This window comes from Zasmidium cellare (genome assembly GCF_010093935.1).
Source record: "Zasmidium cellare ATCC 36951 unplaced genomic scaffold M409scaffold_12, whole genome shotgun sequence".
NCBI classification, from domain to species: Eukaryota; Fungi; Ascomycota; class Dothideomycetes; order Mycosphaerellales; family Mycosphaerellaceae; genus Zasmidium; species Zasmidium cellare.
The window spans coordinates 210,547-222,719 of NW_022986956.1; the positions used below are offsets into that span (position 1 = coordinate 210,547).

Consider the following 12,173-nt stretch of genomic DNA (forward strand, 5'->3'; position numbering starts at 1 on the left):
CCTCCCAGTCCCAAAAATCAATAAAGCATTCCTTGCCCGCTGTCTTCTCGTCCATCAAGACATTAAGAGTCTGTTCAAACTCATTTCCTTGTTCGTGCCCCTAAGTGCCGTGGGTGTGATACTACTACTACTACTACTACTACTACTACTACTACTACTACTACTCCATGCAACGCCTTCGCTAAGATTTCAACTTCAAAACCAATATCTAACAATCATTCTCTTGTCCCGCTTCTTGCATTCCTACTGCGGCGGCGACTGGCCAAAGTACTCCGCACTGCTCGCCTGCATGGCAGCGTTGGCCCCAATACTGTTTCGGCTGATGCTGTCGGCGGCGCGGTGGTGCGAGACTGAGTGGTGGGAGTGGCCTGTTGGTGGACCATTCTCTGCTGTGGGCGAGTCGACGGGGCTGCGCATCAGGTCCGGTGAAGTACCGTTGGAGTCGAACCCTTCGAAGACGTTCTCGGTCGTGGGTTGGTAGCGCTGGGCGGCTACCTCTTGTGACAGGGTTCGACGAGAGGATCGGCGGGGAACGGTTGGTGCTGGGTGGAGCGGCCCTCTCGTGGCTGGGGCTGCTTGGCTGCGCTGTGAAGACTGGCGAGAGTGGTTCCATTCGAGGTTATCAACAGCACGAAGCCAGTCCGATCCGCCACGGGTGGTGTTGCTCGCATAGGCGTTGTTGGTGGCGGCACGAGATGCTGCCGTTGCCGTGGAGTTGAATCGTGACGGCAAGTCGATGCCGCCGACAGTCGAGATCGGATCCAGAGATGGCACTGGCTGGTCGGAGTAGCGAGTAATATTGACCTCCTCCTCAGGATAGTGTGACGATTCCCGACTGTTGACACTCTCTTCGCTGACACGACGGACAGCAGGCATGAGACCCATTGACGCTCGATGCTCAGTGCTAATAGGCTCGAGAACGGGATGATCCAGCGGAACCGTCTCACTGTCTGGTCTTACTCTTGCAGCACCACCTCCTTCATTGCCCGAACCAAATCCAAAGTCGAATCCAGTAGTTGGCGGACGTTGAGCGAGATCATCAGTTGGAGTATCTGAACGATCACGATCAATGGATCTCTCGGCACCGGCGCTGGCTTGCATCTCTCCCTGAGATGTTTCCGGAGAGTCACGATATGGCTCTTCGTGCATCACAGGGCTTTGCTGCAGCTCGAGAGCCTCGGGAGGCCCGCCTGCTTGTTGCGTCCCTGGAGGCATGCGCGATGATCGGACCACTTCAAATCCCTTGCTCTGATCTTTCTTACCCTTCACGCCAAACACAACCCGTGAGAACCAGCTCTGTGCAGTCGATGCCGGTCCGGTGGGGTCGGCAGGACCAGTCTTCAGCTTCCGCGAAGGCTCATCACTGAGAGGTGGGCCACGGTAGTATTGATCGACTTCTCGGACGGCATAATCGGTTCGAGGACCATTGTCGTCTCCAGAATCCATTCGCCCACGAATGTACGCAGGTGCTGGCGAGCCATGCATGCCGGTACTATCGTAGCTGCTCTCTCTCGCATGACCTGGCGAGTCTTGGTACGGTACATCGTACGTACTTCTAGTCTGTGTGCCTGGCACATTCTGGGCAGTCTCCATCGTCGGTCTCCGTCGTGGAGGTCGGTAATACGTTGGATCAGCATCTGCTCCACCAGCAGCTGTAACGGCAGGCTTTCCATTTGCGCCAGTTCCTGTTGTCATCGAGGCAAGATTCTCTGAGCCGGGATCAGGTGAGTTGACCACTTCGCCCGCGCTCGAGAAGTTCTCAAAACCGCTCATCCTATTGAGAAGTTGTTGACTGCTGCCGGACATGCTCCTAGATCGCCCGCCGTAGTTCGCACTCCTGTCTTGGCCGTTCGAGACGCGAAGGATAGCCGCATTGCTCATCATACTATTACGATCGGGCTCCGGTCGGTCTGGACGCTTCTTCAACATACGCCAGCTCAGGATACTACCCCGAACTGCGCCGTTCTGTGCGTCACTACCGGCACCGAGCGAGCGCGCAATGACTTCGATGAGAGTCTGTGCTGAGTTGAGGAAGAAACCGAAGATGAGCACGCAGGCGTGGAGGAGTAGGATAACATAGCCGATCCAGCCTCTTGGGGGCTCAGTGATTCCAAGCGTTGGCACGAATGCGATCATGAGCAGGACGGCGATGAGACGCACGAGTGCGAAAGTAATGTGGTAGAAGTTCATGCTGGTTTTCCCACGGAATGGTCGAAGTCCGAGAAGTGTCAAGATCAGGATAACTTCGCAGACAGCCAGAATAATGATCTGCGCAATGCCACTTGGCTGTACCGCTCCTATGGCGACTCCCCTCATGAAGGTGATCAAGACCGGCACGAGGGCAAATGTCGCCGCATCATCGCTGTAGGTGTTGTAAACTGGTCCGTAAAGCAGTACCGTCGGCATCTCGTCGAACAACAGAGTCCTAGGCTTTGTCGTCCAGACCATACGCAAGATCCAGGCTGCACAGACCATCATTATCACCAACAACACCACCGCGCATGCTATGACGCTGGCTGGTGAGTGGGTGGATACGACGAGTTGGAACAGACTCAGGGCCACAATCGGAAGGATGAAGAAATTGAGCAACAGGCGAAAGATGTTGCCAACAGTAAAGGGCACATTCTTCTGGCGCAAATCCTCTTCCGTGGTATGGGTGGCCATGCGGTAGACCCAGCGACCGAAGAATCCAAGCTGGCATAAAAGCACAACCACTGCGGCTATGACCAGCAGCCAGACTGCCATGCAGGCCCAGATATCCGATGCCTCGCTCATCCCCACCAGCTGGCTCATCGTGGTCAAGCCGTAGGTAGCATTGGTAGCATAGAGCCCATCCACAAGACTTTGTGTGCCATTTCCCCCACTGACAAAGCTCTCATTGAAGAGCAGCGTAGACCAGCTGGCCTGGCTGACTGCTGGCTGGAAGAAGCCAGGATAGTTCAGTGTCAGACTGCCCGTGAGGACAATAAACTGAATGTATTGCAGGCAGTCGCCGAAGCCCGGTGTGACCAATCTCAACAAGTCCTCGTCTCTTCCATAATTGCTGCTCCACCGAAAGATATCGGAGCTGCCCCATGGCGACCAGATGGCCGCGGCCAATGTAGCGACACCCTTGAGAATCAGAATCGCCGCAGGTAACCACGTGAGCAAGCCAGATATATTCGTGCCCAGGTCAGGCGTAATCATTGCACTGACGCATGCCACCGTCGGTCCATCTCCTGAAATGATATGAACGGTAGAGGCGATCGTGGAGAATGAATATGAGCTGCCGAAATCGTGGGTGACGAAGAAGGCGGGGAGGTCGTAGGGATCGCTGCGATTTGCGCTGAAGTATGGGCCCAGTGGACAGGAGCCATTGACGAGAGTACCGCAAAATGCCTCGCCGCCGTTATCATACGCAGTGAACGTCAAGACGGTGTAGTCGGCCGTCAAGGTCGCCAGCTTGGCTCCACCGCTTCCCTCGTTCGTGATCTTGCCCAACGCAGACTGATTGTCCCGCCATAAGGGAGAGTCTGGTGGCGGGTAGTCTCCAGTAAACTGCTGGCCAGACACATTTCCGTATATTGTGAGGCTCAGATTGTGCGTGGAGTCCTGAATGAAGGTGGCGTCGACGAAGTATGGCGTGAACTGCAGCCGCGGTGGGTTGGTATCCGTATAGCTGCTAGGCAAGCAATTCTCAAAGGTGACGAATGCACCTTGGACTGAGGCGAATAGCGATTGTAGGGCGAGGAACAAGGCCAGGGCAAGCCAGCCGCCGCTGGAGAGCGCCTTGATCATGGTGTGAGCATCGAGGGAGGCGTCAGGTGCGCATTTGGTGGATGTTGGCGTTCGTATAGCGTCGACGGCGAGGTGAATGGATCGAAGGGGGTAGGCGCGGGCGATAGGTGGTCGAAGGGTGGTAGCTACCTGGTCAGTCAAGCAGCATTAGTCCAGAAGGCGCCAGCGAGGGTCTGGCAGCGATGGGGCAAGTGTCCGGTGTCCAGGAACGACAGTCCGCAGCGCGATATCGTACACTCCCGCAGCAAACCCAGAGAGACGCAGCCAAAACACTGCAATGGGTGGTGACGACGATATTTGGGCGAGTTTTGGTGAACGGTTGTTGCTGACTTAGTTTGTTGCGTGTCCACCGGCGAGCCACGGCAAACCGCCAGCACCGTCAAAACCTCCCACGCGCTAAAGGAGCTGCAGCAAAAGGCTAAATCAATATATAAATGGCCATATCCCGGGCGCAATCAACCTTGGCGCGCCCATTTGGCTGGGTCCATCAAAGCTGACCACAAAAGATCAATCAGTCCCACCGTTTCGCTGCCCTCTTCATTGCGTGCCTTGCAGACGCTGTACGACGTCCGGTCGATGTCTGATGCGCCCACATTATCGTGTGGACGACAATCCGCGCTATACCTGGAGCTCTCCTTATACTGCACAGCCCCCTCGCCAATACGACCCTCAACAAATCGTATTCGGACCATCCACACGCCGTGCACGCCAGTCGATTAATGCATACAAAAATACACGCCTCCGCGCCATCAACAAACAAGTGCTCGTTCGCTGCTTCAAATACCTGTATATCTCCAACACCAGATCGACGTCGACAAGGTTCATCGCAGGTCGGACTGCCGTTTCGAGAAACATTCCATGCAGAACAGCTTCAACCTTGTCGCCGGGTTTCAACTATTCCGGAGAGATCGTGGCTGTGCGATCCGAAATGCCGTGCAGGTGGATCCCACGTGATATCAGAAAGGAGATAAATGCTTGGACGAAGACAGATCGAAAAGGTGCCTCTTTCTCAGATGCAAATTCCCCAGCTGGATTGCAAAGTCTGGTTTGTTGCCTGTACATGATACAAGCAGGATATCGGGCAGCCGAGCCCGGGGCGAATGCTTTCAAGGATCCGTCTCACAGGTTATGGAACTGGAGACGAAATCAACTAAACGACCGACGAAGTGCAATTCTATGAAGCGTCCAGAATGACGGCAAGTAAGTTATCAAATATCTCCTTTTCGCCTATTTGTTCCAATCGTGAGGAATCGGACCGGCGAATGCAAGCAACAGAGGCCAGACGTTACATCCCGAACGAGGCAGAGACAGACACCCACCACCACACAGCAATAAGGACAGACGATGTCGCCTCTACGAAAGCATCAAAAATGATTCTCCCTTCTCCATGTGCCCACCAAAACGCCAGACCCAGTCGCCTACGATCCTCCACATGTCAGCAATGCACATCCCTAATTCGCAATCCCCTGCTCTGATCTGGGGTCATCCTCGCCCTGCCGAAGTTTGCATCTTACCAACACACAACAAGCTTTGCTTGACAGGCTGGTACCTGAAGTCAATGGCATGCGGACCCGACACCGAAATTATCTGCTCTGACACCTGGAGACTTGGTCACTTGGTACTTGAATTCGCCGGCGACGAGGGACCGACTTAAGAATGGCGAATCCATTACGGATGGACGCTGCTGGTGTACGAGAAATCATTTTGGCGATCCTTCGAGGAGCATTGGTTGGTCAACATGGCTGGACTCTTGGGCGCACTCGGTAGTGCTCTACAACCCGTCGGCGATGCTTTAGGGAGTACGGTCGGCGCTCTTACGGATACCGTCGATCAAACAGTGGGAACGCTCGGAAACACCGTCGATCAAATCGGAAGCACAGCGAACGGAGTCCTAGGGGGCATCGGCATCGACCAAGCAAGAGGGCCTTTCCAGCAATGCATCGCGCAAGCACTCTCCGGCGACTCTGGCCGTTTCGCATTCCCAACGGACCTCCTCTTCGATTTGACCGATCTGCATCTGTACAACCTCGACCATCCGCTAACGCCTGCGGCCATTACGTATCCGAATAATGTGCAAGAAGTGTCGAGCATTGTGGTGTGTGCGAGCCAGTACGGTGTTGCGGTTCAGGGCAGGAGTGGAGGGCATTCGTACGATAACAACGGTAAGAGATAGACAATCTGCCAGAGCTTCCCCACATGACTGAATATTGGAGAAACCAGGCCTCGGTGGCATGGACGGCTCCTGCTCGATCGACTTCCGAAACATGAAGGACTTCCGCTACAACGAGGGAGATCGGACTGTGACTTTTGGTCCTGGAAATCTGCTGCGAGATCTGGACCGACAACTTGCGCTCATCGATCGGGTCATGGCGTATGGAGTGGTTGGAGAGATCGGGACAGGAGGGCATATGACTATCGGAGGACTAGGTCCACTTTCGCGACTACTGGGAACTGTTCGCTCAGACCCGAGGACGTTTGATCAAGATCCGATTCTGACTTTCTGCAGGCTACCGACCAGATCGTTTCCGTACAATGCGTCCTCGCAAATGGCCAAATTGTACAAGCCAATGCATACGAAAACCCGGATCTCTTCTTTGCCATCAGGGGTGCTGCCTGGTCCTTCGCTCTCGTCACAGAGTTCACGATGATTACATCTCCAGCACCCAGCCAAGTCGTCAGCTACCAGTACAATATCACAATCGCCCCTGGCAACGCAGCGGTTCTGGCAGACACTTTCAAGTCGTGGCAGCGCTTCATCAGCAACCCCGCCTTGTCCAGACTGTTTGCGTCCACGTTGACGTTGACGAATGATGTGCTGATCTTCTCTGGGACTTACTTTGGCGATGAAGCTTCGTTCAACCAGCTGAATATCGAAGTTGATGTGCTTGGTGTGGCGATTGGGCTCGGCATTACAAGCCGAGTCGTCACGACTGTCGTCCATGACTTAGTCGACTTGGTGACCGATCTGGTCGGTGCCATCCCAGCACACTTCTACAGCAAAAGCCTAAAGCAAGTTCACCCTGTCCACCAAAACATGGCATATTCTGACCACCCTCACAGAGTAACACCCCAAACGCTCTGGTCCGACGCCGCCGTCGATGCCATCTTCCAATACATCGAAAGCACGCCAAAAGGCACGCCCCTCTACTTCCTCGTCTGGGACCTCAACGGCGGCGCCATCTCCGATGTCCCGCCAACTTCCACAGCCTACTGGCATCGCGACGCTGTCTATTTCCTCCAAAGCTACGTAATCGACCTGCTCGGACCCGTCGCCCCAACCTCCTACGCCTTCCTCAACGGCCTTAACGCCTTCATCCAGCAGGTCGTTCCAGGCATCGACGACAGCGCATACCCAGGGTACGTGGACGACCAACTGCCGGATTATCTGACGGCTTATTGGGGCGGGAATGTGGAGAAGTTGGTGAGTGTGAAGGGGAGGTATGATCCGGGGAATGTGTTTCGGAATTCCCAGAGTGTGCCGAGTCCGTATGGTGGACGGCAGGGGGCGGCGCTTTTGCCTGAGGGGACGCCAAGGGGGAATTTGGGGCCGCTAACGGGAATTTTGAAGGAGAAGAGGGGGCATGAGGGGGTGGATCCGAGACGGGCGCATCGGATATGAGGTTGAAGGTAGCAGGAAGCATGGAAATTGACAGATTTTGTGTTGGAAAGTTCAGGCTCGCCCATAGGTTAACACGACTCATAGTTCTATCGATGCCTATTCTTGCCCCATCGAAGACGAGGTATCCCCAAAATTCTACGTCCATCCATGCCATCCTACCTCTTTTTGGCCTAAAGGTAATCTATCAAACGAAAGAGAGACACTGCTACAGCTTCCAGAACAGCGGGCGCGATCTCGCCAGAGGCACGCTGACGAACTTCCGCTACCCTCTTCGTGTTCGAGCGAACAACCTCCTCGAAAGCAGCCCGATGCTTCTCATGGAAATACTCCACATCAGCAAGCGTGAGGAAGCACCCCTGATTCTCGATTTCTTTGTTTAACGAGCGCCCGAAACCAGTATTCACATCCGTCAGGAGCGCTTTGTGTGCATATCCTTCCACATGGCTCGCGATGCGCGCCCCGGCGCTCGTGCGACGGCTCAACTTGAATTGAATTGAATGGACCCACTCGTCATGTGACTGCCAAGCTGGCTCTATAAGAGACTGGCTGCTTCTACTCCTTGGACAACACTCAATGAATTGACTTACCACGACGTCGCGCTTCAAATACGGATGGAAGGCGCCGGCTTAAAGAGACCTCATACGCAACGAAGAAACATCGACCCTTATAGAGACTAAGAGATCGCTCTACGCCGAATCAGATGTCTAGGGCGCCGCCTAGGGAATTCTATAGATGATGCGGTTGAAGATGTGCATGATTCACTTCATCTGTGCGCGGGTTGGCGTGGTCGAGGGCTGTCCGGGATTGTAGAGTCTTTGCTTCACTTCGTGCCATTCTGTGAGTGCGCCTTGTACGCTAGAGTATGTTTCGAGCTTTATCGCTTTTATGTGGTCCGCTACGGATGGATGCGATCTGGAGCGGGTGGTGTTGTGAGCGCTGAAGCAGCCTTACTTTTCCGTTGTACAGGATTTCAGGGGTTGAGTGATAGCCCTTAACTTCAATCTTGCGAAGGTACTCTTTGCTGAAGAAAGATGTCATATCTCCGAACGTTGCGATAGTCTCAAAGGTGTCGGGCCTTCGTTAGATGGCCCGGATGAAGGATACACATTGGGGATAGACATAGGAAAGAGCATGAGCACCAGAAACTTCGCTTATTTGCTGCTGGTCACTCGCTTCTCACAACGACATCGGGGGCGTTCAATCGCCATTGCATGATCTTTGTTCTCTTGAAAGGCTTCAATAAGTGCAGGCTTCCAAGACCTCACTATGCCCAACAATGGTATGAGCGACTATCCCGTCGAGCGCATGCCACAGCCTGATGTGGATGTGAGAACTCATCTTTCTTGCTGGTGCAATTTTCCCGCCATGCTCAGCTTGGACCATACCATCCTCGAACATGGTTAGCATTTCAGGAGCGAGCTCCAAAAATGGGCGATCTGACATCGATGTTCATCCACACGTGAAAGTACATGTGCAGTGCGTGTGCAGCTTTCACGCCAAGAGTGACATTAGCTAGCTTCGAGCTAGCGTTCGGCGAATCAGAATTCGAAGGGCTGGACGAAGCCTGTCAGCTACGATGCTTTTCCCGAGCAAGGCTGCCTGATCGCCATCGCGGCCTTAGGTCATGCCCTCGTTGTACTCTTAGCCTACGTGTACCTTCCTTCCGTTAGTATCAATCAGCAAGCGCAACATGTACTGATTTCGAACTTGGGAACGAATCCAAAAAATAATGTAGCCGTTCTCGAAGTCCTATGTGCGGCATCACATATCGCCAAGATGGCAAACATCGAAAAGTGGGACCCAACGGCGAATGCATTCGACAATGAGCCGCTGCTTCGCAGCCAGAGATCCGAACGAAACAGGCCAAGTAAAGGCTGTGAAAGTTGCCGTCGTCGCAAGGTCAAGGTGCGTCAGGTACTTACTTTAGTGATTGAGTGCAAAGCTGATGCCTGATTGAACAGTGTGATGCAAACCGTCCTACGTGCTCAAGATGTCACGATCGCGGACTGAACTGCAAATACCGAGACTACACTCTTCAGATCTTTCGAGATGAGACCGGCAGAGCCGCGAGTAGAGTCCAGGAGCGCATGCTGGCAAAGCAGCATGAGCGCGGATGTTCTGCTTTGACAGTCGACGATGGAGCGCTCAGACAGCCACTTCCATCTGTACAGGAGCTGGCTATCGCGAGGTTCTTCCATGACTTTATTCTCGACGGCTCTGCGAGTTCTGGGCATTCTCGTCCGAACGCAGGATACCTCGCTCGGATACCTGGCATGTATCGACGCTGCGAGGCTGAATCATCCTTTGCGCTGGCATTATCTGCGGCGGCGAATGCCAATTTCTGGAGACGCCACATGTCACCTCAGGCCAAGTCTAACAGTCTGAAGGATTGCAGCAAGGCTTTGCAGCAGCTACGGACAGATCTAGAGCATGGGAGTAGTCTACACGAGATCGCTGATTTGCTCACGGCTTCGTCTCTGCTCGCCATTTATCAGCTTATAGCCACCCGAGATGTCTCTCAGCGAACATCTTGGACAGCACATGTGAACGGAGCGGTGGCGTTGCTGGGTTCCGAGGAACGGGACAATACAGAGTTGTACAGTTTGTCGGGAGTTCTGCAGCCGATCGTCTCTCAAATGCTCATGGACTGTCTAGTCATGGGCAGACATCCAAAGCACCCCCTGGACAGATGTACGTCTGTCATGGAACTTTGGAGCCCATCAGCGATGCTCTTCACATTCATGTACCGGACCGCCGAATTGTGCGCAACTGGGCTGGATGGTTACTCGGCAGACGCCTTTGATCCCACACAACAGACTCGTCCCGTCGACATCTTCCTCGAAAAATGCCAGGCTTTGGATGAGGAGATGTCAAGCTGGATGGACTCCAGGAGCGATCTCGAGCCGGTAGTCATCCTACCAAATACCAAGCAGAACGTCCCAGCACCGCTTTGGAGCTTGTTCGCGGGCACTGGCGCACCGAGAAATTTGCATCTTTGCCCGGACATGGACCAGACTCACCAGTGGCACCTCTACAGGGCTTGCCGACTCACAGTCCTGCGTGCAATGATGAGCGCCATCCGCACCGGAATGGCCCTGGCTGCGACGGATGCCATAATGTCCAGCTACGAGCTCCGCCGTGACCTGGTCCATTCACGTACGGCCGTGCTTGTGGACGACCTGCTGTCTGCAGTGTTCTCCTCGCTGGTGGTCCCTGTCCCCGGGAAGGCAAAGCCGGAATCCATGACAGACCTCGAAGGGTTCGAGCCTTCCAGATCCTCTGGCCGTTGCACGCCGCAGGCACCTGTTTGAAGATCATGGGTCGACACTATCCAGGCGGTTCTGAGGAGCCCGAGTGGATTCGAACTTTGTTCCGTTGCATCAGGGACGACTTTGGTATCCAGTCCGCTAACAACTTTCTTCAGGTCAACGGAGGCTGAGATCATTCCATCGAAGATCAGTACATGGGAGCTGGAAATATCCCAAGCTTGACCTGAAGCAATCCGCAGCTGCTGCCCGACTAGGGATGGCGGCTGATCCTTCGAAGTCCGTATATGTACGCTCCTCACGCCGGTTCTGGAGCGTCTACCTCCTACAAGACAAGCAAAGTCGATGCAGAGGGAGGAGGAAGCGAGGAAACGGAGGAGGAGGCCAAGGACAGCAAGCAGGAAAGCTTCTCTTGATCCAGCTCGGTCGATATCACTCCGTGAGTCCGGTGGTGCTGCAATTGATCTTCTGAGATGACGATGTATTTGGTTCCACAACTGGATATCGAGGCGCCAGTGTAACGCATCTGATCAGCAGAGTCGAGGAAGAGTCAATCCAACAAAATAATAGCCCTGTTCAGCCTGGCGGACCAACCGACTCCGTAAAGTCTTAGAAGCGAGACCGTTAAGTGCGTATCTCCTAACTTCATATCAAAGCCTGCTCACAGGGTTGCGTAATTCCACTTCTTGAATATGGCGGGCGACTTTATGGTTGCTGGTGGGCGATACAGGTTTGCAGGCGGAGATGGAAGTTTTGGCCGGCGTAGAGGGACTTTTTGGCCGGCGGAGACGCAGATCTGGCAGGCGGCCACTGCCAAGACGTGACATTCGTTAGCGTCTTGTGGTTTCTGACGAATCATAGCTCTTGTTCCTACATCGACCTCTCATTCCTAGGTCCCACGTATCCAGTTGGCGGATGATTGGTATACGCGAGCCTCATTCTCCCATCCACAAGCTGCATTCGACGGGGGAAACAACATCGTCACACAGGATGCGCTCCCCTTGCCATATTCTGTGAAGATTTCAAGACATTCGTTAGCGTGGTGAACAGATTAGCCAATGGATATCTTTCTGTCGTGTGACAATTGTGAGATCTTGATGGGGGAGTATTCAAGTTGGCTTTCGGTATGCCTCCTGGTCCAGATACAGTTGCTGCATTCGGCCTGGCTGTACGCTCGGCTTTGCTTCGTTGCGTGGTTGGTGGTCCTGGAACGTCGCTGCTCAGATGGCGACTGGATTCGAGCTCGATGCGCTCAAAAGCCCGTAATCTGAAAGTACAATGTCGTTATCAGGTACCTCGCGTCTCCTCAAACCCACGACCGGCTCCACGTGTTGGATGAATTTGATAAGTCCAGGATCCGAAGTTCAGGCGGAACGGTATGGCGCTTTTGGCAAAAGAGGAAGGCCGACGCTCACGTCGTACGGCGGCAGAAAGGGCCATGGACAGATGGGGAAGAACGTGGGGTTTGTTGAAAGTCCCGTGGGTATCATACTCGTCCGAACGCTTCGACT

At 54.1% G+C, this 12,173-nt stretch overlaps 3 protein-coding genes across 3 annotated transcripts; 2 read left to right on the plus strand and 1 right to left on the minus strand.

Annotated features, from left to right (window-relative positions):
* Positions 1-243: 243 nt before the first annotated feature.
* Positions 244-3,777, minus strand: M409DRAFT_53116 (uncharacterized protein; the record flags this gene model as incomplete). Its single annotated transcript, XM_033812272.1, has 1 exon — positions 244-3,777. The coding sequence occupies one exon, from the start codon at positions 3,775-3,777 to the stop codon at positions 244-246; it is 3,534 nt and encodes a 1,177-aa protein (XP_033669326.1).
* A 1,738-nt stretch (positions 3,778-5,515) lies between these two features.
* On the plus strand, positions 5,516-8,104 carry M409DRAFT_65424 (Glucooligosaccharide oxidase; the record flags this gene model as incomplete). The annotated part of the gene is made up of 5 exons (XM_033816505.1): positions 5,516-5,939; positions 5,998-6,230; positions 6,284-6,786; positions 6,838-7,259; positions 8,097-8,104. 5 exons carry the CDS (start codon positions 5,516-5,518, stop codon positions 8,102-8,104), a joined length of 1,590 nt encoding a protein of 529 aa, XP_033669327.1.
* Positions 8,105-9,172: 1,068 nt separating this feature from the next.
* On the plus strand, positions 9,173-10,707 carry M409DRAFT_53118 (uncharacterized protein; the record flags this gene model as incomplete). Its single annotated transcript, XM_033812273.1, has 2 exons — positions 9,173-9,301; positions 9,358-10,707. 2 exons carry the CDS (start codon positions 9,173-9,175, stop codon positions 10,705-10,707), a joined length of 1,479 nt encoding a protein of 492 aa, XP_033669328.1.
* Positions 10,708-12,173: the final 1,466 nt, after the last annotated feature.